This window comes from Barbus barbus, assembly GCF_936440315.1.
Source record: "Barbus barbus genome assembly, chromosome: 30".
In the NCBI taxonomy this organism is placed as follows: Eukaryota; Metazoa; Chordata; class Actinopteri; order Cypriniformes; family Cyprinidae; genus Barbus; species Barbus barbus.
The window spans coordinates 24,244,138-24,271,031 of NC_136758.1; the positions used below are offsets into that span (position 1 = coordinate 24,244,138).

Sequence of the window (26,894 nt, forward strand, 5' to 3'; positions counted from 1 at the left end):
ATCAAACTGGCTTTGGAGGTTGGAGGTTGCACAACATCCATTCATTGTCCTCACAGACCATAAAAACCTCCAATATCTGTGTGATGCTAAAAGATTTAATCCCCGACAGGCCGCTTTTACCCGCTTCAACTTTACCATATCCTATCGTCCCGGAGGGCGGATGCTCTCTCCCATCTCTACTCCCCAGAAGAGGTCTGTGAGGAACCAGAACCCATCATTCCAAAGGAGTGATGTCAGCCCCTTCAGCCCCATCCGATGGAATCCCGAGTCTGACACCCCCTCCAATGTCTCCACACCTACTCCGCCGGGCTGCCCACCAGGTTTGCAATACATCACCAGAGCACGACGCACTCCACTCATTCACTCTGTGCACACATCTCTGGACACTGGCCACCCTGGGGCCAATGGCACTCTCTCGTTGCTGAAAGATCGCTTCTGGTGGCCCAATATGGCCAGGGATGTGAGAAGGTTTGTGCAGGGCTGCTCGGACTGTGCCATTTCCAAAAGCCCACGCCATTTGTCAGCGGGCAAACTCCTCCCGCTGCCCCTTCCCAACCGACCTTGGTCACACCTAGGAGTTGATTTCATCACTGATCTACCGGCCTCTGATGGTAATACCTGTGTCTTCGTTGTCATTGATCGATTCTCCAAGTCCTGTCGTCTGTTACCCCTCAAGGGTCTGCCCACAGTCATGGTGACTCACTCCCTTCCAGTGCGTACTCGGTTACCAGCCTCCTCTATTTCCCTGGTCTGGAGAACCATCCGATGTCCCATCCATCGACTACTGATTCCGAGAGAGCGAGAGAATCTGGGACGCCACTCACCATCATCTACAGCGGGCAGTAGCGTCTGCCCTGCAAGAAGTTAAGTCCCAGATACGTTGGCCCCTTCACCATCACCAAACCGATCAACCCGGTCACCTACCAGTTGCAACTCCCTCCTCAGTACAGAATTCATCCTTCTTTGCACGTTTCTTTACTCAAGCCTTACCACTCTCCTGTTTCTCCCTCCACAGAGCCTGGCCCGACAGAGGAACCCCCTCTTCCTTTGATTCTGGAGGACGGTACCATCTACAAGGTTAAGGAGATCTTGGACTCCCGGCGCCATGGTGGTCAGCTGGAATACTTAGTGGATTGGGAAGGATATGGCCCAGAAGAACGGTCTTGGGTTCCCAAAGACGACATCCTGGACCCAACACTTCTGGAGGAATTCCATTCAACCCATCCTGACCGACCTGCCCCCCGAGGAAGAGGTAGACCACCACGACGTCGTGGTCCTCAGGAGCGGCCCGTGGAGGAGGGGGTACTGTCACAGATCAGCCAGGCTCATTCATTAATTGCACACACTTGCACTTCATCAGCTCCCTCATCAGCCTGCACATAAAGCACACACCTCACACCAGCTCATTGTCCGATCTCGTTTCCTTTCGAAGGGGACTGATGCTACTACAGCTACTAACCTGTGTACTTACCTTGATCTCCTACTTGCCCCCGTCTCATCTCCAGCGTGTTCTTCCCAGCTCTACTCCATCGTCTGAGTCTCCAAGGATCTCCGATCCGAGTGTCTAGCCCTGTCCAGGATTGTGAGGTGTTTGCTCCGTCTCCCCTATCCATGAGTTCCTGTGAAAGCAAAGGATATTCCATTATCACCCTCATCGTACTACTATACCTGTTCATTGAACTTGTTACTCACCTCCATCAGCAAACCGCTGACTCCACCGATTGCAATAAAACTCACCTGTTGTATTCTAACCATCTGTCTGAGTCTGCTTCTCTAACATTATGTGGTTATTTTACATATTTCATCAAATTTTAAGGGAAAAATGACTTTAGGCATTGCAGTCAAATGAATCATGTTAATGTTGTTTCTGATTCATTTGTCAAGCTATTAAAAAAATTAAAATAAACATAACTCAAATAGATTTAAATTAAATAATTTTTTTAATAAATTCACTTAAGTATATTTTCTACATTTTTAGGCCATATATATATATATATATATATATATATATATATATATATATAGTGTATATATACATTTATTTATATATAAATAAATAGTTTTTTTGGGAGGGGGCTGCTTACAGCAGATTTTTTGCATACATTTAAAACATAGTCAGTTATTTATTTATTTTTAAAATATGGGGAAGTGGATGGTCAAGCACATTGGATTATGGGATCTAGTATTATATGCAGCTTTCTGTTTTATACTGCACAATTTAAGAAAGTGATATGTCTACGCTTATAAATAATATATAAAATAATCATTGAAATTAAAAAAATAATTAAATGCATAGAAATTTTATATTAATTTGATATTAATATTTAGTTGACATTTTTATGCATTTATTTAAAAAATAACAGATAGTTTGTAACACCAAATACATCTGTTATTGTATGTAAATAAATTAAAATAAAATCTCTTTCCCAAATCTCTAAAGACAGGAAGTCATCAGAAAATGCAATCATTGTTCAGATTCTCCTGAGTCACCTGTCACAGTAGATGATGAAAATGATTAAAACGATTAGCTCCTGATAATTCCACAGCAGTTCAGCCTTTTCTGCTCCGATTATCCGTTATGTCAGCTGTGTTAATAGGCTTGAAGATGGTTGAACACATAAAGACAAACATATGCCCAATAAAGCAAAGCAGACACATTTTCTATTTTGTTTACATCCTGCAGAATTGGACCAAAGGGAAAAGTCCATGTGGTTTTCACATGTTAGTTCAGCAGGCAGACTTTCATTATTCAAGACAAAACTGCCACAATACATTAACTACGTTCCCAACCCTATGAGCTGCTATTGTGTTTATTGTATTTCTCTCTTAGATGATTGTACTAGTTGTCTGAGATTTTTTCCCTTACCATCTCTAATCTCTTTTTCTCATTCTCTTTAGCTCACTATAAGCTACACCGACATCCTCGCGACCAGCAAAGAGAGACGTTCCCATTTACAGGAGCAATACCACTTCCTGTGTCAGTGTACACGCTGTACCACTGAGGACAAGGTGAGCCATGTGAACAGCCCTTCAGAGCTATCTTCCCTTTCCTGATCTTTCTCATCCTCCCTTTATCCTCATTTTTCTATTCCTCTCACTTTCACCCCATCGCTCCTGGAAAAGGCTTCTCCCCGCCTCATTGTGTCCTGGCGGGATCGCTATCTATCATCCCTGTTCTCCTCCATGTTCTGTTTTCCGCGCTCTTTTGCTCCATGTCTGTCCCACTCAGCGCTCGAAAGCATCTGATGATGTGTCGGGTCTGTCAGACCGGCCCTAGTACGCTCTGCCCCGGGGAGCCCGTCCTCAGCAGGCCCTGTCATCTGTGATCATCACTGCTATGACAGGAGCATGTCAGGAATAAAGCTTTGGATGGCATGCATGGGAGAGACAAGTACAAGAGAGCGGATGAATGAATGGAGTGTGGAGAGATGGGAATTTAAAGGTGAAGTGTGTCATTTCAGGGATGTTAAAATGCTCATCTGCACAAACTACGCTAAGTAATCCATTTGTATGTTGATTCCCAGAGAATTGTAGGCTAATTTTTTCACTTCCATTTGGTGGATTTCCAAATGGTGGATTGGTAAATTTCTTTACCAATCCGTTTCTGAACTAGGCTGTGTCCCAATTCACATTCAGTCCATCCTAAATAGATTAGATGCAATATTAGAGTTAATGCATTCTGGACCAGACATTAGACAGTTATAAGAAATTGTTAATTAAAATTGCCTACATGTTTTGAGATGATTAGTATTTTATTGTATTGGTTAGCTGTACTGTAGGTTTAACATTGATTTATTGTTTTGTATTGCTACATAATTTTTGTATTTTATTTGTAACCATTTGTAGTGCTTTGGGTTATAGAAAAATGCATTATAAATAAAAACAATATTATTAATTTTCATTATTATTAATATTAACTTTTTTTTGTTTGCTTTTGTTTGTTTGTTTTTTATTATTTTAGAATTCACTCACTTCACCTTAAAAGAATAACTCACCCAAAAATGAAAATCTGGTCATTACTGTCTTACCCTAATTTTACTCCAAACCTGTCTTTCTTACTTTCTTTTGCAGAGCACAAACATAAATATTTAGAAAAATGTATCTGTGGGTTGCTCTGCCCATACAATGAAAGTCAAAATGGTCCAGTGTTATTTTGGACCCCACTGACTTTTTCAAAAATATCTTCTTTTGTATTTTACAGAACAAAGCAAGTCATACAGGTTTGGAACAGCATGAGTAAATGATTTAAATTTTTGGCTGAACTATGTCTTTAAATGCATTGCGAATGACAAACGGATTTTGTGGCATGTGTGCTCAAACATGTCACCGGAATACACAAGTTCCCCGCAGGCTTATGTTGTGGTTATTTTGGCATCCCATGCTAAATAACTCTGCGCTGAGCTCAAGAGAAAGAGGCTTTATCCCTGCTGTTAACACCTACACAGCTGCTCAGACTGACCTCTGCTTGAGTCATCTGTCAGATACTGCAGATAAGAATAAACGCTCTTGCTCAGGGCTGCTGAGATGGAGACTTGGGTTTCATCCCTGCCTTCGGTTCCTTCTGGGTCTGAATCCAAAACAGTGGAAGCTTTTTCAGCTTGATTTAGTAAGATTTGGATTTTAAGACACCTGATATATGTGGTACAAACTCTGTTCATCCACCCATCAATCAATCAACCAACCAAATTTAAACCATTAAATGAATAAAGGCACCAGAATATTGTAGAGATTTAAGTATTATGGAAATATTAATTTAATATATAATTGAAAATAATTACATTAAAAATAAATGGGCACAATGTATTTTCTTAATGCATGTTGTTTAATGTTTACTTGTGAAAAAAAATGCATCCATGCATACAGTATATTAATGTTCCGAAATCTGGGATCTAAGTATTTTGAAGAAAAAACAAATCTCTCACAAATGCTCACAAAAGCTGTATTTATTTGATCAAAAATACAGCAAAAACAGTAATATTGTGTAATATTATTACAATTTAAAATAGATGTTTTTAATTATTCTAATATATTTGAAAATGTAATTTATTACTGTGATACAAAGCTGAATTTACAGCATCATTACTCCAGTCTTCAGTGTCACATGATCCTTCAGAAATCATTCAATTTTGCTGATTTGCTGCAGAAACATTTTTTATCACTTTTGAAAACAGTTGTGGAAACCTTGGTAAATTTTTTAGGATTCTTTGATGAATACAAAGCAAATTTATGTAATTTATTTAAAATATAATCTTATGTAACCTTATAAATATCCTTACTGTCACTTTTGATCAATTTAATGCATCCTTGCTGAATAAAATGATTTATTTATTTATTTATTTATTAAAACAAAAATCATTCAGACCCCACACTTTTGAATGGATGGAAGTATTTATAATATTTAAAAACTTTTCTTCTGAAAATTAGTACAATAAAAATCTAGTTTGTGTTTTTCTCCTCCTTTTTGTTGTTCAGCACATTTCCCGTCATCACACTTCAGTGTGTGTGTGTGTGTGTGTGTTTGTGTTTGTGGAGGGGTTGCATGAGGTAATTACAGGTGAGGTGTGTAAAGTGTTACACTGATGACATTCTGATGAGAGGGACTTGTTGATTCACCACAGGCTTTGCGGTAATCTGACAACCTGTGTGAGTGCAGTAGGACACACTGACACGCTAAAACAATAGAGCAGTTGTATGTGCAGTAAAGTACAGGAGAGACGGTCAGGTTATCACCTTCCCGGAACCTCCGGCGACCGGAGATATGATTCAGTCTGACACTCATGTGGGGGGTCACAGATGTTCTCCTGTTCATGGAAGCTGTCTGGCCATACATTTCTCCACTTTTTTCTGTGTGTAGTATTCAGTGTTCTTTCACATTTACACCATATCTCCTTTACAAATCTGTTGATAAAATAGTCTGTTTCTCAATTCACATATCATCAGTTCTAAACAGTATACAAGATCCTTTGGGATGCATTAAACGAATAGTTCACCCAAAAATGAAAATGCACTTACCCTCAGGTCATCCAAAATGTAGATGAGTTTGTTTCTAAATCAGAGCAGATTTGGAGAAATTTTGTGTTGCATCACTTGCTCACCAATGGATCCTGTGCAGTGAATGGGTGCCGTCAGAATGAGAGTTCAAACAGCTGATAAAAACATCACATTAATTGATGGACTGGAGTGGTGTGGATTACTTGTGATGTTTTTATCAGCTGTTTGGACTCTCATTCTTTTCATTTTTTGGGTAAATTATTCCTGTAATGTGTCTCAAAGGAGGTGCTGGGGGTCTGCAGAAAATATGAGAGAAAAAAGTTTACATGTTAAGTTAACAAGTCAGTTTAAATTAACTATTATTGTTGTTATTAATTATTTCCCATTATTTCAGATTATTTTATTCACTTTTATATTATATTATTTTATACAGCTTTAAATTAGGTTAAAAGTTTTTCTAATAGATTTTTATCTCTACTTAAATCTACGTGATTTTTCAGTGAATGTCTGTATCATAAGCATGTATATACGTTAATAAATATAATAATAATGTATAATATAATATAATTATTTGCTGAAAAAACATGGATGTATATGCATGTTCAGTTTCAGTGAATATTTACAATTTATATAATGTTTTTCCCAAGCCTGTATAGATATTCACTGAAAAATCACACACAATCCTTTTTTTCCTGAAGGATTTTCTTATTGTATCCTTATGAAGTATGTACTTTTAGCAGCAGAGTGCTTTTAATGTGTAGTTGAACTATATGAGGATGTGTTTGATAAAGCGTTAGACTTTCCGTGATGCTTTGTTCTCTGGAATGTTTTAATACACAGTGCACTCTAAACAGTGCTGTAATGAATAACATGATTATTGAATTTACACTAATAAACAAAGTCTACAATTTGAATCCTAGCTCTCTCCCTGTAATTAGGCTGTTCACGTTAACAAGAAAATGGCTTTTTCATTGAAAAGGAGCAGCAAATAGAAAAGTTTTTCCTTTGTGCAAGCAGATGTATAATTTCATGCTTCAAAGCCATTTTATAACTATAGAGATTTGACTAGAATGTGAAATGGATTCAGGTAAAAAGATGTTTTCTGACGTCAAAACCTGCAGAGGGTTTGGAGTGATTGACAAGTTTCAGCACGCTTATCATGTTGAACAGTAAGTGATTTCATGTGCAGCTATGAGAATTATAGTGATTTCTGCAGTAGAAGCAGAGGATTGTGGTCCGGCGGAGACTTCAGGAAGTTAGCCTGCGGGTTTTTGGCCTCTCATGACATGCACACATCTCTCTCCTGCATTTCGGACAGCCTGCACTCTATCTGATAAATGATTTATAAAGCCTACATAGTTTGTATGGACTGAGTGCACTGGAACAAAAACACATAACAGGACACTTTGAACAGCTTACTGTGAATATCTGATTTCATTTGCCCTCTAAAAATACATTTGGTTTCTCAACCTTTGGCTGAACAATGCAAATATCTCCACACAGTCATAATTGGCTTCATGAAATATCTCCTGCAGTAAGGTTGATGCATTTATGCATGTTTATGGAGCATACAATTTTTTTTTCTTTTTGTCCCATTCATACATATATTCATGATGGCCTGTCTCATCCCAGAACTGTTTTTTAGCATCATACTGGTATGTTGTCTTGCTTTGATGCTTGCAACATATATTTTTAAAACCAATACAGGATCCTACTTGTATGTGGTCTGAAATAATGTAACAAGATGTAGTTGGAGATATTTATTATTACAAGAACAAATGTGAACGGCATAAATTTGAAAGTTTGACTTTCTGATGGACAGTGTGTTTTTGTTTTTTTGTCTTTGTTGACATGCCATATTTTATGTTTGCTACCTGTTTGGGATCTTGCAAATCATGTCTATAGTATGTAGTTAAAAACTATTTTAGAAAACAGTTGAAAAAAAATCAGGAGAGACCATCATAATTTATAATAGACCATAGTCTGGTTTTGTAAATGTAAATGCTTCAAGAATAAAAAAAAAAAAAGGAAAATACCATGTTCAAAAATTCAGGGAAAAAAACAGTAATATTGTCAAATTTAAAATAACTTTTTCTATTTTAATATATTTAAAATGTAATTTATTCCAGTGATTTTGTGCTTATTTTGTGGAAATCCTGATATATTGTTGAATTCATTTTTTTCACTTTTTAATGAATAGAAAGTTAAAAAATGCCAGAATTTATTTGAAACCGAAATTTTTGTAACATTTTAAATGTCTTTACTGACACTTTTGACAAATTTAATGTGTCCTTGCTGAATGAAAGCATTAAACAAAACACTTCACAGACCCCAGTGAGTAATGAAGAGTTATTTAGCGAGAATGGCATAATGGAAAGGTGCTATTTAGGGCGAAGCAGTTCTTTGAAAGAGTTGAAATTGATTGTGTGTGTGTGTGTGTGTGTGTGTGTGTTGTCAGCGCTGTGACTGTTCACCTCTGATGCATCACACAGCTTTGATGTCTCAGAGGCACTTATACGTGTATCCCTAGGGGCCACACAAACACACGTCTCTCCACAGGGATTGGAGTGTCTGACAGACCCCCCTATGGCTCTGACTCCTCATCACACTTATCCTGAAAAAAAGTTGCCCTCTCAGAAACAAGCCCATACAGTCTTCACGCACCTCACGGCTCTGTAATCCTGACAGCTCCTCTCATCATCCTTTACAATTTAAGCATCACTGCACCACACTGACAAATTTGAGCTATAATGCAGTAAAAGTTTGAATTTCTTTGGTCAAAACTTTGGTCTAGGACAAACTTGAATGAGAACAATTGCAGCATTTGTGTGCAGTGAAGAATTTTGTCAAGTTGTGATGAAACTTAACATGAAACTTAATAATAAGGATGCTTTTTGTTGTTGTTAAACAGATTTAATGGACCGTTTTGAAATGAGTATATATGAATGGAATTATAAATGAAGTACATTTATAAAATAAATAAAATATTAAAATAAAAACTATATTTTATAAGCATAGAAAGCAAATACAGTATTTATTCACACCTATTAAGGGTGTAAATAAATAAATAAATTCTTTAAATGGCAAATTTTGATTGACTTTGACCATTAATTAATGAATGCTACTGTTTTTTGATAATGAAAAAAACATATCTGAGATATATGTATAAATATAAATGCATTTTAATGTAATACAATAAATTACAAAATAAGAAAAGATAAATACACAATATTCAAACACATTTTTAAATAAAATTTGAATATTTAAAATTTTAAATATAAATAAATGTATTATGACTATTTAATACATATGTTACTTATTCACACATAATAAGGGTAAATCCTTTTTTAAGAAAGCTTTTGATTTGATTTTAGTGCATTACTTAGTACTTAGTTTTTTAATGTCATTTTTGCTGTTAATTTATATGGTGATTTTTCTTTTAAATTAGATACATGTATTTATATAAATAAATATAATTACAGTTGATACCAATAAGTACATTTATGAAGTAAATTATATTTAAATATTTGTACTTTTTTTTTTAAACAATTTTACATTTAAAATAAAATTTGAATATAAATAGTACATTTATTGTAAATTTATCAGGTAAATCAATAAATTTGGTCAATAAAGTGTTATGTTATTTTTTCTGTTGCTCCTGTTGGTTTAAAAAAAAAAAATTATAAAATGAATTCATGTGACATTATTTTGTGAACAGGACTGTGACATGCTGGCTGGAGAGAAGGCAGCGTGGACGTCCTTAAGAGATGCCATCCCTCACCTGGAGCAGCTTCAGTCGGAGCAGCGTATCCTTCACAGCCGAATCAAGGGCTGACACTCGGTGGGCGAGAACTGACTGCATCTCAGGGTTTAGCAGGGTGACGTGAACTAGCCTGTAGCACTTTTGCTCTGGAAACAACTGCTAGTCTCTGCAAACTATGCCCAGTACTGTAGTCAGATACTGCAGTGAAAGGTGTGAGGACAAAGCTGTCAGTTTTGTCTAGCTCACTTGCTTTTACCCCTTTGGACACGTGTCTGATGTATGAAAGAAAAAACAAGCTGTCTTCCCCATGAAATAATAAGCATAGATTTCGTGTGCCGTTGTTTCCACCAGGCTTTGTGACTGGCTTAGCAAGACTTTCTTGAGCTACTGTAGTTTTCGTAAAACATTTCAGCTTCTTTTTAATTGTATCCTTAACTGTTTAATCAAAAGGCTGGGAGGAGTTGCTAAAAGAGAGCCAGACTCTTTTGCACAGATACGCAGATGCCATCCCGGACAGGAACATCTATGTGCTCAGGCTGCTGGATCTGGCCATGGATGCTTGCATTAGTCTGGACGACTATGAGACAGCGCTGGAGTACGGCAACAGAGCTCTGGAATCTTACAAGTGAGTGTCTGCAACAAAAAGTTGTTTTCTGTTTCATTACTGACAGATTTTCCTGGTAAATCTCCAAGGAATACACCTCCATCACATCCTCAAATCTATAAAAGTCCTATTATAACTGTGACTCACATAGACTCGCTCACGTCTGAAGACCAAAGACAGACAAGTGCAGATTTAATTCGCTAGGCGGCATTGAAGAATAGATCCCCATTATAGTATTCATTGCCATTAGGGTAGTTTTTAAGCATTTTTAGAAAGCTTTCTGTGATTCAATCTATTTTATTTTTCATCTATACTTATAGTAGCTTGTAATAGTGAAAAATGACCTAGTCACAAACTGTCTTTAAATTCTGAGGTATCCTTAACATAATGGTAACCATAGTTTTAGCCAAAGTGATGTGTTTGAAGTCGTGGCCTAATGGTTAGAGAGTCGGACTCGTAATCCAAAGGTTGTGGGTTCGAGTCTCGGGCCGGCAGGGATTGTAGGTGGGGGGAGTGAACGTCCAGCGCTCTCTCCACCCTCAATACCACGACTGAGGTGCCCTTGAGCAAGACACCGAACCCCCAACTGCTCCCCGGGCACCGCAGCATAAATGGCTGCCCACTGCCCAATGTTAAATTTAATAGCATCATGGTGGCAAGTTTTGCCAAATACCACTCACATTATGTTCAGAAAATGTCAAAATCTACTCGTTGCTATTGTAAAATCATTAAAAAATTTAAATGTGATTTTCTGTAAATAGTGTAAGTAGCTGGCAGTATATTTTTGTTATACCAGTTTTGGCACTACAAACTATGTTTTGGAGGAAACCATGGTTGTTTTTGTATGCAATATTGAGTTATTGAGAAATTATACATTAAAATCTCAGTACATTTACCATGATTGTACATCCTTCTTATATAGTATGTTGCCTTTCCTAATACCAGGGGTCTTAACCTTTACCCCTCAAAATAAAACTTGTTCAGCTGTGTTTAAATGGGACAAATGGATCAATTTAGGAAAGGGCAGACCCCAGGTGACATGCACCGCAGAACGATATTCATCACCTACTACTACTGAATCAATGTGCACAACACCAGTCTTAGCATTGTGCATCGTAGCCACTATATGACTTCCCATGAGACGTGTAGAACAGACCAGGGGACACTGGCCTTCTTTTGAAGCAGGCGTATGTGAGTGCATTCCTGAAGTCTACTAAAACAGGAGATCTAGAGGAGGTTTGGGACTCTTCTACTGTGGTGTTTCATTTGTGGTTGTAGGAAAAAGCTGTTTGGAAGGTCTCTTTTCCATAGTGCTGAGAATAATATATACCTCCAGGCTAGACGCAAAGAGATTATTGACTTCAAGCTCCTGCAGATGTCAGTTTGTAGCGGCACTAGACCTCCAGTGATTTCCACTAAATCCAAAAGTAGACAGTGAAGAAACAGTCGGATCAGAGCTTCAGAGACATTGGACCTTGGAAAAAAGCTAAATTACCCAACAGCTTTCCCCTGTCAAATGGGGGGAATATGAATATGGTTGTTATTTTTCTATTGCGCTGGATCCCATCTTCCCATGTCAGCTCGTGCAAAGCATGAATAAGTTTTTATATTGCCTGTTTGATTCTTATTCTCCAGATTTATACTGCGTCTGATTAATGTTTATGGTGCCGAGGGAGGGCCGCCAATGCAAGGAAGAGGAAAAATGCTCCTAAAATGGCTCTTTAAATGCCGAATTTACATTGAGATTGATGCTTGCCACTGTCGCTGCTGTTAGTACAACAAGATAAATGCACGTTATAAAGAAAGATAAATACTGCACACCAGAATGTTTCAACCGTTTAGTCATTTTCATTGCATATCCTTCAAAGGCTGATAATTGCTGCTTTCACAATGATTTCTTTACTTGTCTTCACCAAAGAAAATGTAAGGCTGAAATCTGCTACTCAAAGAGGTTTACGTTTTGAAATACTATACTAATAAAATATGGAAATAACTGGGATATATACTGTGCCATATAAAAGTTTGGGGTTCCCTAGTGAAAAATAAATATACTAAAATGTATTTGAAATACATATATACAGGTACATCTCAAAAAATTTTAATATCGTGAAAAAGTTCATTTTTTCTTGTAACTTATTTCAAAAAGTGAAACTTTCATATATTTAAATTCATTACATGTAAAGTAAAACATTTCAAAAGTTTTTCTTTGTTTTAATTTTGATGATTAGAGCTTACAGCTCATGAAAGTCAAAAATCAGTATCTCAAAATATTAGAATATTTACATTTGAGTTTCAATTAATGACCATCCCAACAGTATAAATTCCGGGTATCTCTTGTTCTTTGAAGCCACAATAATGGGGAAGACTGCTGACTTGGCAAGAAGATGAACATTGACGCCCCTCACTAAGAGGGTAAGTCACATAGGGTCATTACTGAAAGGGGTGGCTGTTCACAGAGTGCTGTATCAAAGCATATTAAATGCAAAGTTGACTGGAAGAAAGAATTTGGGTAGCAAAAGGTGCACAAGCAACAGGGATGACTGCAAGCTTGAGAATACTGTCAAGCAAAGCTGATTCAAACACTTGTGAGAGCTTCACAAGGAGTGGACTGAAGCTGGAGTGAGTGCATCAAGAGTCACCACGCTCAGACGTCTTCAGGAAAAGGGCTACCAAGCCACTTCTGAACCAGAGACATCATCAGAAGCATCTTACCTGGGCTGTGGAGAAAAAGAACTGGACTGTTGCTCAGTGGTCCAAAGTCCTCTTTTCAGATGAAAGTAAATTTTGCATTTCATTTGGAAGTCAAAGTCATACACCTGACCAAAAGTTTCCAACTGTGCCTTGTTTTTTCCGCTTTATTTCATTATCATTGTACATGCTCTATTTATTCGCTTTGAAAATGGAGTTTAAGAGTCATCAAGAGTCATAATATCCATCAAACATTTGGGCAGAAAATCAGTAAAGAATCACAACATGGCTATGAAGGCTGTGAAAGCGGGTTTTGTTTCAGTGACAGCTCCAGTCATCACGTAACGCCGGGCTTCATGACATTTCATTACAGGTTGATTCAGTATTCGTCATGCGCCTTTGTTCTGCGTTTCAAAATTGTGAGGTTCATTATTGGCCTTGTCTGGGATCCCAAATTATTTCTGGAATTGGCTGGTCCTGTGTTTGCCGTGTGAATGCTTTCTGAACAGGCAATTATTAGAAGAGGTTCTGCCCCCTTCCTCTTGTCATTCAGGCTACAAGAGGTTTGGAAAGAGATAGCGGCTGGGTGGCCACCTGCAAAGCAATAATAGATCCTTCACATCACAAGAGAGCTTGAACGCCCTTGTAATCACACGGGAAGGAAATTAAATTTGCTTACCTTAAGAAACTTCAAAATTTGTTTTCTATCTGTGTGGTGCAATTTGTTTGCAAAGAAACTGGATCCTGTTCTACGTGTTGCATGTTAACTAAGGTCGCTGCTGGCTATTGCAAGATAAATCGACATTTATTTATGCACCGATTCTATTTGGGGATCAGTCAGGCAGTTTAGTGAGAGCCACTGAATTGTTTTAATTGCTCAAGTGCCTAATACATGCAAAGTGATTCATTAGTGTATGCTGTTTTTAGCCAGTCTTTTCACAATAATTAATTTGATTATGAAAATTAGCATTGCGGATTCTCATTGTTTATGTATGACTATGCTTTGCATTTTACTTTGAACTTTTATTCAGTCTTTAAAACCTAGACCTAGGGATATTCAATGATTTGACAGCTTACATGGGGGTTATGATTAGTGATTAGTCTGATCTGTGTTTTGCTTTCACAGGGACCAAAATGAACAAGTTAATGAGTTTTTAAAAAAGGTAAATTGGCTTTGCAAGTAAAAAAAATAGCACAAAAATATATAATTTTTATAAAATATTATTAATTTTAAATATTAATTATAAAATTTAAAAAATCCCTTCATGTCTTGTTTTAGCTGTATATGTATCGTAATATACTGTGTGTGTGTGTGTTTGACATATATTATGATTATAAACATAATTTATATTTATTTATAATTACATTTTTCTTTATTTATTTATTGAATAACACAAATTACAATTTCACTGCTTCTAAAAAACTTTTATAGCCAGTAAATTCTCTCATCCTTTCATCACCAAGTGGCTAAACATATTTGCTTGTTTTTGTTAAAGTGTCAAAGGTTTTTAGCACTTTCTGAAGGTGATGCTAATTAAACAAAGAGAGAGAAATGTAATTCTTGTAATGCTCTATAGATTTTGCTCTTCTTGCTTGTGTTTTTTTCAAGTTAACGTCATGCTATATGACCCACTTATACTGCAGCCATCAGTTTAAACAAATCACAGGTTTCTGGTACCTGCTGTTCAGCCTGGAAGCAGAAACTATTTGCATTTTCACATCCAGGTGACTGCGCTATCAATAGCTCAACTGCGGTTCGCTCATTAACAATACAGTACAATATGACTGTTTTGAATTCCTGTCATTCAGTCAAGTAGAATGGATACGTTTTCATGTAATTTTGGTTGTGTTTTGGCAGGTGTCATTTCTAAAATTCACTATATATGGGTCAGAGAAGAAAATGAGTTTTTAAGCATTAAATCAATAAAAGTTTTACATTTTGTTTCCCATACATTAGAATGTGTCCCATTTATTTATTTATTTTTTTAGCAAAAAACTATCATACATTTTTAACATGAACACCCACTAAAATGTAATTCAGTGTAAAAATACTTCATATAACCAAAGAATCATTTGTAAAATTAAAGGACTATATTTAAGGATCACACGGTAATTAATTACAGTAATTTTAAGTCTTTACCAATCCTTGCCACTGTCCATAAAACCACTAGGTTTTGCCCATTTGTCAGCAAGTCGTTTTTAATAATTTAAAATACAATACAATTTCACTTTTGCTTTAAGATATTTTAATAAGTCAGAATGAGCATGTTTTTTTCATTTTTACATAAATATATCTGATATGATGAATGATGATTGAACTGTTTAACCTATTTAATATGCTTTATATAAATATATAAAATCATGTAGTCAATTTAATTTAATGAGGACACCAAAATGGGACATCTAGTCTTTGAATTATATTCAAATATAATTATATGTGTGTGTAGAATTAAATAAACAAGTACAAATAAATACAAAGAGGACATATCTATATACATTTATGTTTATATTTGATTTCAATAATAAGAGTTAAAATAATAATGTTTTTATTCATATAATAATCATATTGCAATAATTTATATAGGTATAATAAGTAAAAAACCAATGTAAAACTGCAGAATGTTTGTTTTTGAGGTTACAGTCTAGTTAAAGGTCAGTCACTTGCTTAAGCATTCTTCCTTACATTCCAGACCAGTTCAAATCCTCTATTAAAGTGAGACAAGCTGCCGTGTCATTAATATGCAAATTAGAACATTAAGCAGTTAATCCAATGAAGTGGAAGAAGGAGCATTCCTGAGAGTCCGGCTCCACGTAATGAACTGCCAAGGGCATCCGGATCTGTGGAGTTTCCCTTCGTTCCAGCAAAACTCTGACCGCTCGGCTTTGACAGTTTCAGATCTCTGCATGGGATGTTTGGTGCAGCTTCAAGAGTGATTTCACTCGAATGTTTATGTACTTTGTCTCATCGCCTGAAGTATTACTTTGCCTCTAACTAGCAATAGACATTGTGCATCTAGTTAAGTTGTAAACAGCACATTCTTAAGACCTGACTCACAGCATGTTTATCATTTACATGCAAAGTTTTCAGTTTCAGATCAGACAAAACAAGAGAAGCACCGGTCCAGACTTCATCACATTGTTTTGTTTTTATTTAGTTGAGATCTCCAGGACTGGTGGAAGAACCTGACCTGATCTTTTCTGTCATTTCTCATTAGATTGCAGAGTGCATGAATATTTATTCAAAACAGTCAGATTTTTTTATGTTATTGTGCCCACAAGGGCAGCATTTTGTATATTTATAACTGCTGTAGGTTAGTTTCTTCTGCGTTATATGAAAATTTAATTGACTACTGACCAAGTCAAGTCACTTCTGCAGCTTTTAAGGCATCACTTTTATCTCATGGCCAAACGTCATCTGATCTATTCACAGGAGGTTCAGTCGTAGTTCATCAGTCTACGTAGTCTGCAGTTTTTGCTTGAGGCACCTACACTGATGTTCAACAGAATACTGCTCTCAAAGAGTTCAATCTATTTGTGTCTCCAAATTGTCATTGAACGCTGATGTAATGTTTGCACCAGAAGCGACACCAAACAGAATTGCAGAAATAATGACCTACCTCCATCAGCATGTTGCTCAGAACAATGGATCTCCTGAAACTCCCTGATATCTAATGCAATGACACTCAAAACTGTCTAATTTCATCCATATACATCTTTAAAAGACTATTAATATTGAGTAACATTATTGATTTAGCTGCACTGATAGTATTGGATGAGAATAAAATTTGAACTGAATTGAGCTGGATAATGATGCTAACTTTGCAACACTGACACTTATTGGACTGAATTGAATCAATATCACTGACTTGTAGCTAAATTGAACTTGTTTCATAATGGATGAAGATTGCAACATTGACACAGTTATTGAACATAATTGAATCAACACTGAACTAAATCGAGCTTAATAATGACACTGTTGTCTGTTGTAGAGCAGCATCACAGCTGAAATTGATTTTGATTCGTAATTGATGGATTTTTACCACATTAACACTGTTATTTTCCTGTTTATTAAAGGAATAGTTCACCCAAAAATGAAAATTTACTCACCCTCAGTCCATCTCAGATGTTGATGAGTTTGTTTCTTCATTTTGAGAACCGATTTTGAGAAAGTGTTTTCATTGGAACTTGCTCACCAATGGATCCTCTGCAGTGAATGGGTGCCGTCAGAATGAGGGTCCAAACAGCTGAAACAATAATCCCCAAGTAATCCACATGACTCCAGTCCATCAATTACCCTCTTGTGAAGCCAAATCTGTGTATTTGTAAAAAAAAAACAAGCCATCATTAGGGCGTTTTAACTTTAACCCATTGCTTCTGGACAAAAATACCAGTTCATAATCCATAGAAACGCTTCCTCCAGTAAAAAAGTCCATCCCCTGTTGTCTTCTCACACCAAAATCCACAGACATATTTGTTTAGAACTGTTTTTAATTGCTTGTTTTTAATTGCATGTAAACTTTATTTCTGCATATTTCTCTCCTGATTCAGACGAGACAACTTTTTCACTGGCGACAGCAATTTTATGGATAAAGGACTCATATTTTAGCTGGAAGCAGCGGTTTAAAGTTAAAGCGTCTTAATGATGGATTTGTGTTTTTTTTAAGCAAACACACAGCTTTTAATTTCACAAGACGTTATTTGATGGTATGGTGTTGTGTGGATTACTTTGTGATGTTTTTATCAGTTATTTGGACTGACGGCACCCATTGACTGCAGAGCATCCATTGTTGAGCAAGTGATGTAATACTAAATGTTCAGATGAAGAAACAAACTCATCTGCGTCTTGGATGGTCTGAGGTTGAGTGAGTCTTGGTTGAGCTATTCCTTTAATGTAAAGATACTTTGAAACAGTCTGTACTGTATAAAGCGCTAAAATTACATCTTGACGCCACTACACTCTACATGGCAAACAATACTGTGGCCTCTTGCAGCAAATACAGAGATGCTAAAATAATTTGACACATTTAATGTAATTGCACATCCATTTCCACTATGTTGGCAAAACAAAATGTGCATTTAGGAAGCATTTGCACAGTTTCAGCACTGTTATCAGATGTGGATTTATGCAGATCCAGCGGTGTTCTCAGCACAAAGCAGCAGATCCCGGGGCGTTTCAGCTGCAAGAGTCTCTCAGCACTCCGTTCTTATCTATAGCTCATCTACCCAGTCATCTATGGGGCTGAGATGCTCAATGAGGAAAATTCACACCTGTATTATCAAGCCAGATTGGCTTGATGAAGACCTATGAGCTTTAAACATGGCAAGCTGGTTGAGTAAAACATTTTGGAGCATAATTATCAGTGTGCAGATATTTATGTTGCTGCTTTGTTCATGACCCCAGCTCTGATTGGATGTGCATACTTTCTCGATCTTTTCCACTTAATATATTCAGTCATGCCAATTAAAGCCTAATAATTTTTAATGAGCTGCTACTGGTATGTATATTTTACCTACTGCCAAAACACCAACTGGTGGTGTAAAGAAAAGCTCAGAATTCTACATCAGTACTTCAGAGATGCGTATTTCTATTCATAGATGCTGTATGAAACCGTGCTGTTATATTTAAATATGTATGAAGAGTCTCTTATGTATGCTGCTTTTGCCACAGACTTTTAGTTCTGTTCATTGCCAAGCAGAAAGACAAATAGAGGCCACTTTATGTCATGTACATTGGCCACAAAACATATTTGGACACTTAAGTCAAACTTAAAAATGTATGAATGTCAGTGCATTATAAAAGAGAATAACAAAGCTAGTGTTGTTTATTGGGAAGAAAGGTACACTGTAACAAAATGATCATAAATTGAAACAGTAAATGTCTATAAAAATGCTACAGTAAAAAAAAAAAAAAAAAGCTGTAGTAAAAAATTTAATAAATAGATGTGTGTGTGTGTGTGTGTGTGTGTGTGGGATGTACAGCGAGAAAACTGTACATTGACATTCTATTTATTTATTTATTCTTTTTCTTATTAGTATTTACCTCGAAAAAGCTATGAAAAACTTCATATGGCTTTTTCTTTACCACTTTTTGGCATTTATTATATTATACAGATATATGAAAAAGATTTTAGAACTTCAGTAGGTTAGTATATTAGTATTATAAAAGATAAAGAACTATACATTTTATAGTTGTTGTTGTTGTTGTTTTATTGTAAATTTAAGTTAGAATCTGTAAAACTTCAAATGTTGCTGCTGTACCATATTTTTATGGTAAAATTCCAGCAAACACAACTGCTGCCGTTTGACTGTGAATTACCTAGGTTATATATATATATTTTTTTTACAGTGTAACAAAAGCACTTTTCAAATAAACAAACAAAGAAATGCAGCATTTGGTGGATTTTAAAATGTAAAAGAATTGATATGATGTTCAAAATGAGGTCCAATCTTACTAAAGTTATTGTTTTAAGTGCCCAGAAGTGTCAAAATACTTTTTTGACCTGCTGTATATTACATATAACCTGTAGTATGCCTGTTGTTTATGTTTTAAAATGATCTGAATTATTACAGTACTGATATTGTTGGTCTTTGCACTGTGTTTCCTTGAAGCCCTTCCTTTGTCCTCATCTCACTGTCATGACTCAGAGGAAAGATTGGAAACTTAAACTTCTGCTGAATCGGTGCCAGAACTGCATCGTTAGAGCGTGTTCTCCACTTCACTTCACCTAGAAATGAGTGTAGGCCGCGGTCAAAGCGAACTCGATCTTGCTACACAACAGTTATTTAATTAAAAGGCTCCTCGGTTTTTCAGGGTCAAAAAATATGTGTCGGCTGTCAGCGGTTCAGAGGGGAAATGGGTGTGAAATGTGTGAGAGGGATTGTTTTTGGGGGCACCTACAGCATTGCTTCATAAAACAGATAAAAAACAGAACCACACACAGTTCTGAGAAGCTGCCAGACGAGCCGGAGGCCCAGGAAGGCATTAGTGACACTGAGACCGCAGCGTGGGAGTCTGGGTAACAGACAGGGTGCTGACTAAACCAAGTATTACGGCACGGGGAGGGAAAAGGGATGGGGTTCAGCAGAATTGGATTTTAATGGAGGGCTTTGTTATGAGTCTGAGGGTTCAGGGATGGAGTCAAAGGTGGATGTGTGAGGGACGGGGTGGTTAGAGGCGATATAAAGGTGAGCAGGCGATGAACATGCGATGAACATGCATGAATGTTAAAAAGTCTCAGTGATGGATTAGACATTGATCAACTGATTGTTTTATATACATACCTGTGTAAACTGTAGCATCAGCACTACAAACAACCTGACTTGACTGCTGCTCCCAGATTGATATCACATGACAAAAGCACTTTTAATGCATGGAGATGTAAGATGCAGATTACAGCACGGGGCTTTGTTAATGTGCCGGCCAAATTAATGATAAAGGCTATTGTCTTTCCTGGGTGCGGTGCTTCTTCACAGCTCACGAACAAGTTGCTGTTTGTGAGGAGATAGAAATCACAATTTAATATTCCTCCAAAGTGGTCCCGGCAGAGATAGGGCTCTTTGTTCTTGGTAATGATCCAGCGTGGAGATGAATAGAAAGGCTGAGCTAACACTAATGGGAGTATTAACAGGTTGCTGCGGCGCGCCGCCCCTCCTCTGGTTGTTGCTATAGCAACAGAAAGTGCCGGTTCAGGCAAGACCAGTGATGGAGGATGGACTTCATCAGAAACATGCTGTGGTTGTGTTGGTCAGGGTGATTTAGTTGTTTAAAGCTATTGTTATATTTGTTTGGTGATTTATTTTTCTTGGCGAATGCGCTTCTGACTGCGGCAGGTTTCACTGAGGTTGTATAAGGGTTGTGAGGTTGTGAAAGCATTTGCGCTGTGTTTGTTCTCTCGAATCATTTTCTTCTCATTTGGTATATATCAACAGGCAGGCCTATCTATCAAACTATTTATTAAAGTCCAATAATGTGCAGAAATAGTTGCTTAAGGGTGAATTTGAATTAAAAATCATTTCTATTTGTATTAATGGCCTTGGCGAATATAGTGTCTGGCATCATTTAGGTTAATGTGAAATAAAAAAATATCTTATTTCATTTGAGTCCTGTGTTAATTAATTAATTAATTAATTAATAGTAATTTGTGCAAGAAAAATACTGAAAATTAAAAATTGGACTTTATGTTGAAGTACTCACGCTTTGTCTGTAATTTATGGTTTTTGCTAATGGAATCATTGTTATTATTGCTGATTGTGTCTTTATTATTATTCCCCCTAAAAATTTAAGTTAATATTTCAATAATTTCACAACTGATTTGCATGTTCTCTAATGTTGTTTAATGATCACATTGACATGCAGGTAAACAAATATAAAATATTTTATATGTAAAAAAATGTAAATGTATTCATCTTAATTTGACATTTTTATGATTTAATGAATGATTAGCTTTTCATCAGCTCTTAAACCCTCTGCAGTTATTTCATTTACTCTAGTTTTGGAAACCCTGAAGCAATGTGATGTTTAATGCATTTCATAAAAAAAAGAATGGATTCTTTTTTATTTCTCTTAGTTTTTTCAAAGGAATACAAAATAGTCAGAATATATTCCCTAAAATACGCAAGTAATCTGATTTACATGATACACACACACAGAGAGAGAGAGAGAGAGATAATGTAATTCAGATTACTCATTTTATGTTCTGATTACTTTTGGATTACTGTCTATACTGCTTGAACTTTCTGTAGCAGACCTTCCAGGGTCTTTTCTGACAGTTGTATAAATATTTCTCAGAATATAATTTCACATCCATCAATTCCTTTCACATACCACGAGTGCTTGTCCTTGTGAAGCTTGAATTCTCGTTCTTTTGTTGTAACGTTTACGGAGTCTGATATTTCTAGACATTTTTACAACTAGCAAAATCACAAGGGTCTTTAAAATGAAACCTAAGGAGCTTAAAGCATCAATCTCTGCTATTGGATGACCTTGGACCCATAACCCACGACAATAAAAATCTGCACTGCGTGATGAAGACTGTCCCAGCAGACGAATATTTCACAATACAAGTGTGTCCAGACAGTGACTGAGCTTCTCTGTACAAAAACCCCTGAGAGTTTTAAAGAACTGTAAGTGCTCGTCTTCATCATTGCTTTTACTGCCAGAGGTTCGACCTTTAAGTGAAAGTCAGTCAAGGCCATGAAGATGAAATCTGCACAGCTTTACTGAGCCCGCTGAGTTATGAGTTGGAACACAAAAGAAACAAAATGCAGAACCATATGCTTTTGGTGGAATATTCTGGAAGTGCTTCATGTTAATGCAGAAAACGAGTTGCAAATGATGTTAAGAAATACTTTAAAAAATACTTAAAATCCTCCTATGTTGTTATCTTTCTCTTTGTGACTTTATGTCGACAGACAGTGGTTTGCCCGTCTCAGCAGCGGATCACCCGTAAGCCTGGCCTGCTGCCCTCGGCTCTGTGCGGATGAATGGGAAATGTGGAATAAAGGCTTTTCTTTCTTGCGCTTCTGACAGGAACATCACCCTCACGCTCCTGCGCCTGGAATATGCTGATGTTAGCATGTTTCCTGCCAGGATCACCGCTATTAATCTGATGTGCTCAAACACTATATATAAAAAACGTAATAGAAGAAATGTTGATTCCTTCAGAGATAGATGGAATATAAGAGCGGATCAGATCATGTTTTTGTGTCTGGTACAGCAGTCCTCTGGCATATTTATTTCTCCAGGGGAAGTGTTAGTATTTCTACTTGCAGATGCTGATCTAAAGTACATTTCTTTACTACAGTTTCCCTAGTGTGACCTGAAGTTTAGTAATAAGTGTGGTATATAATATGGTGACCATATTATACAACAAATATTATAATTATTGTCATCTGTCTGATTAAGATAATATTTCAAGCAGATAAAAACAGAACTTTTTTAAAGTGATGTCAATTATTTTTAATAAAAAAATATTTATTTATTCTGTGAAGGCTTCAGAAAGTACTAAACAATCATCTTTTCTACTCTAGATTAAAGTGTTTCTATGCTTAATTTCATTTGCGTGTAAAATTCTAGATTGAAAAACAATCAATACTGATTTAAATTTATTAGCAGTCATTGGTTAAAATATTTTAATGTAATTATAATGCATATGTATTATTTTACTTATTGATTTATTTTAATTAATTTTTATTTCTTAATTTAATAAAGTATACATTTATTGGTCTTCTTGCCTTTGGGCATGTAATTGTTGTTTGTTGAAGGCAGTGTTAGTTATAAATTATTGTAGTATTTATTTTTTTATTATATTTATGGGTGTTTTCTGCCTTTATTGGGACAGGACAGTAGAGAGCTGACAGGAAAGCGTTGCGTGGAGAGAGAGCAAAGGACTTGGGTCGTCGTGAGCACAGTTGCGCTATATGTAATAACCACGAGGCTATTGGCACCGGCACTTATTCATATTTTTAATTAGCCTCAAATTAAATTATTTGATATTTCAGTTTAATTCAAGTATTGTTTTTTTTCCCATTTTTATTAGTTTCTTATAAAAATTTACATAAAGTTTATGTAATTTTAAGTACTTTAACTTATTTGAAGTATAGTTTTAGTTGTAGTTAATAACAACACTATTTATAGGTGGTGTTTATTTAAAATGTATTTAAATAATAACATGCTTAGCATGATTAGACTGTAAATCTCTGTATTATAATATTCTGGTGTAGTCAACCTTCCATGACTGCAAAACTGGGCGTAAAAACAATTTTTTGGTCGCACTTTATTTTAAGGTCCAATTCTTGTTATTAACAAACCATTATGACTCAATAAACTCAATAAACTATGACTCAATAAACCTCAATAAACTCCTCTAATTTGCTGCATATTAATAGTAAGGTGGTTGTTAAGTTTAGGTATTGGGTAGGGTTAGGGATGTAGAATATGGTCATGCAGATGTATGCTTTATAAGTTCTAATAAACAGCCAATATGTTAATAATAGGCATGCTAATAAGCTATTAGTTAATAGTGAGAATTGGTCCCTATACGAAAATGTTACCCAATTTTCACTCAGAAATAAATTTCACAATTAATTATAAGAAACTGCAAGTAACACTGAATTAAACATGACATTTTGAAGTAGAAACTCTGAAATGGTATGTATGTATTTTTCTTGGCGGTAGGCCATGAAGCTGTCTTTCTAGGGTGAACTTCTAGTCATTAGCCAAGATTTTTAAACACTAAACCACAAAACAGAAAAAAGGATGGCCACTTGAAAGCTCACTCTGTTACCATTACCATTTATTTTGCCAGTGCTACAGTAATCTTGTGTTTCCTCACACAGATTGTACTTCAGTGATCCTCATCCGTCCAGAGCGGTGGAGCTGCTGCGGGTGGGGAAGCTGCAGCACTACCTGGGCAGACTGGAGGAGGCTCAGGGGAGCTTCACACAGGTCTGTTAGCACACCTATAACTGACTTCAGAGAGATCAGGAGCGTAATGAGACCCTCGATGGTCATCGGCTGCATTCTGCCCTGCAGTCTGATTGTTGTCTAAACGGTGGTCTCTGCATTGACTCCACTGTCGGTCTACTGCTGTTAGACAGATTTAGTGATTTAAAGGCAGTCGGAGTCAGGCAGACTATGTGCAGATGGCAAAATAAGGACAAAAATGTTGCAAAATGCTTTATTATCCTGATGCTTAGAGCTTTTATTATCCTGATGCTTAAATCACAGCCTTTATTGATTTTATGAAAAGACTGTGACATTAATATGACAAAGACGCCAATATTTTATTTATAATATAATTATATAATTTTAATATATAATATAATATAATTTTATATATTTATCTGCCACATTTAGAGGATGTGGGCCAACTTCTAAACTTTAATATATAAACTTAATATAATATTATGGCCCGGTTTCACAAACGGGCTTAGCTTAAGCCAGGACTATAGGCCTTAGTTAAATTAAGATATTTTAGCAACTTTTAAAGGTAAAAAAAAAGGTGTGCATCTTGACAGAACAATGACACTGGCGTATTTTAAGATATGTCAGAACAAGATATTTTCAGTTGAGACAGCTCAAATATGCTTTTTAGTCTGTGACTAGCTTAAGCCTTGTCTGTGAAACCGGGGGTATATAATGTAATGTAATTTAATATAATATAATATAAGCATTTTATCGTTAATGTTAACTTCTCTGCAACTAAAATGTCACCCACATTTAGAAGATGTGGGCCAAATTATAAACTTAAATATATAAAAAATAATAAATTAACAGATGTAAAATATTAAATTTAAAACACAAAAATTTACAGAAATTCACAGAAATATAATAAAAGGCACCAAAAGTTTAATAATGTATAATATAATATAATATAAATATTATCTTTAATTTTACCCACATTTCTTTCATTAAAATTTCACCCTTGCTTAGAGAATATGGACTAAATAATAAAGTTAAATCATTGCCTTGACTGGGTTTATGAAAATAGAAATATAATAGGCATCAATAGTTTATTAATGATATAATATAATCATATTGATTTTTTTTAAATATAATAATTACATTTTATTTTTAATTTGACCTTTTAATTATAATGGAAGACTGTGCATATGCCACATTTCTGTTACTAAAATTTCACCCGTTACGCTCTTGGTGCAGCAGCCAAATCCCACGGTAACATAATGGCTGCTTTGGACTCTCACAGCTCCAGTTTCAGTCCTTTAAATGTATTTTCTTCCCTCACGTGACAGTCATTTAACTCAAGCATCTCTCTTGCTCCCGCTCAGGCCTATGACATCATGAAGGTGACCCACGGGACGGCTCACGCTCTGACTAATGAGGTGAGGAGAAAAGTGAGCGAGTGCCAGGCTGAGCTGGGTCGAGTCTAGGCTGATGTGTGCCATCATACAGAGAGCGACTGCTGCAGTCCCGCCACAGCCCCAAACTCCTCTCCCACAATACTTTGACACGCTGGCTGTCAATCAGCACGCCGCTGTATTTGCTCTCAAATGGGACGTTTCTGGATGGTTGTGTCTGCCACCTGCTTTTGTGCCGCTGTGTATCACACCAGCTGCTTTAGAATTCAACTGAAAAAAATTAATATTTTTCTCTGCTGCTTCTACTCTGCTTGCCAGAGGAAAAAATCTACATGCTTTTCAGTCCATTTCAGATTGTTCATCCCATTTCAGATTTTTTTATTTTTTGTGTGTGGAATTTATTCCACTTTTTTTATATTCTGATTTTGTTGCAATAATGACAGAGTTCAACTTGCTGTTCCCTTCACTCAACTCTCAATCCAAAGTATAGTATATATTATTTTAAACAAAGTCCTACGTTTAGGTATTTTGACCCCAAATTAGTGGTTGCAAGAGGAAAAATACTGCTAAATTTAAAAGAAAAACTTAAAGAAATAGTGTCACTTTTCAAATGTGCGGTAATGCAGCTGGTATAAAGTCTGAATGATTTGGGTCACTGCATTTTTTATTTGTAGCTGCATATTCTTAGATTCATAAACATATAGAGTATGTGATATATTAGTATTTAAATGCATCTGATTGAGTATTCAGGATATCCTTACATTAATATGTTTCTTTTTGTTCTGGTCACTTGGGAGTTAATCAAATTATTCAAATATGTGACCCTGGAGCACAAAAGCAGTCTTAAGTCGCTGGGGTATATTTGTAGCAATAGCCAAAAATACAATGTATAGGTCAAAATTATCAATTTTTCTTTTATGCCAAAAAATCATTAGGATATTAAGTAAAGATCATGTTCCATGAAGATATTTTGTAAATTTCCTACCGTAAATACATCAAAACTTAATGTTTGATTAGTAATATGCATTG

General features: G+C 36.0%; 1 protein-coding gene across 1 annotated transcript in view; it reads left to right on the forward strand.

Annotated features, from left to right (window-relative positions):
• smyd3 (SET and MYND domain containing 3) overlaps positions 1-26,894 on the forward strand; it is a 153,319-nt gene that overhangs the window by 125,167 nt on the left and 1,258 nt on the right. Inside the window, exons 8-12 of the mRNA XM_079385370.1 lie at positions 2,899-3,009; positions 9,710-9,797; positions 10,205-10,379; positions 24,384-24,492; positions 25,836-26,650. Coding sequence (XP_079241496.1) covers positions 2,899-3,009; positions 9,710-9,797; positions 10,205-10,379; positions 24,384-24,492; positions 25,836-25,937 — 585 coding nt within the window. The 3' untranslated portion in view covers positions 25,938-26,650. The remainder of the gene's footprint in view (positions 1-2,898; positions 3,010-9,709; positions 9,798-10,204; positions 10,380-24,383; positions 24,493-25,835; positions 26,651-26,894) is intronic.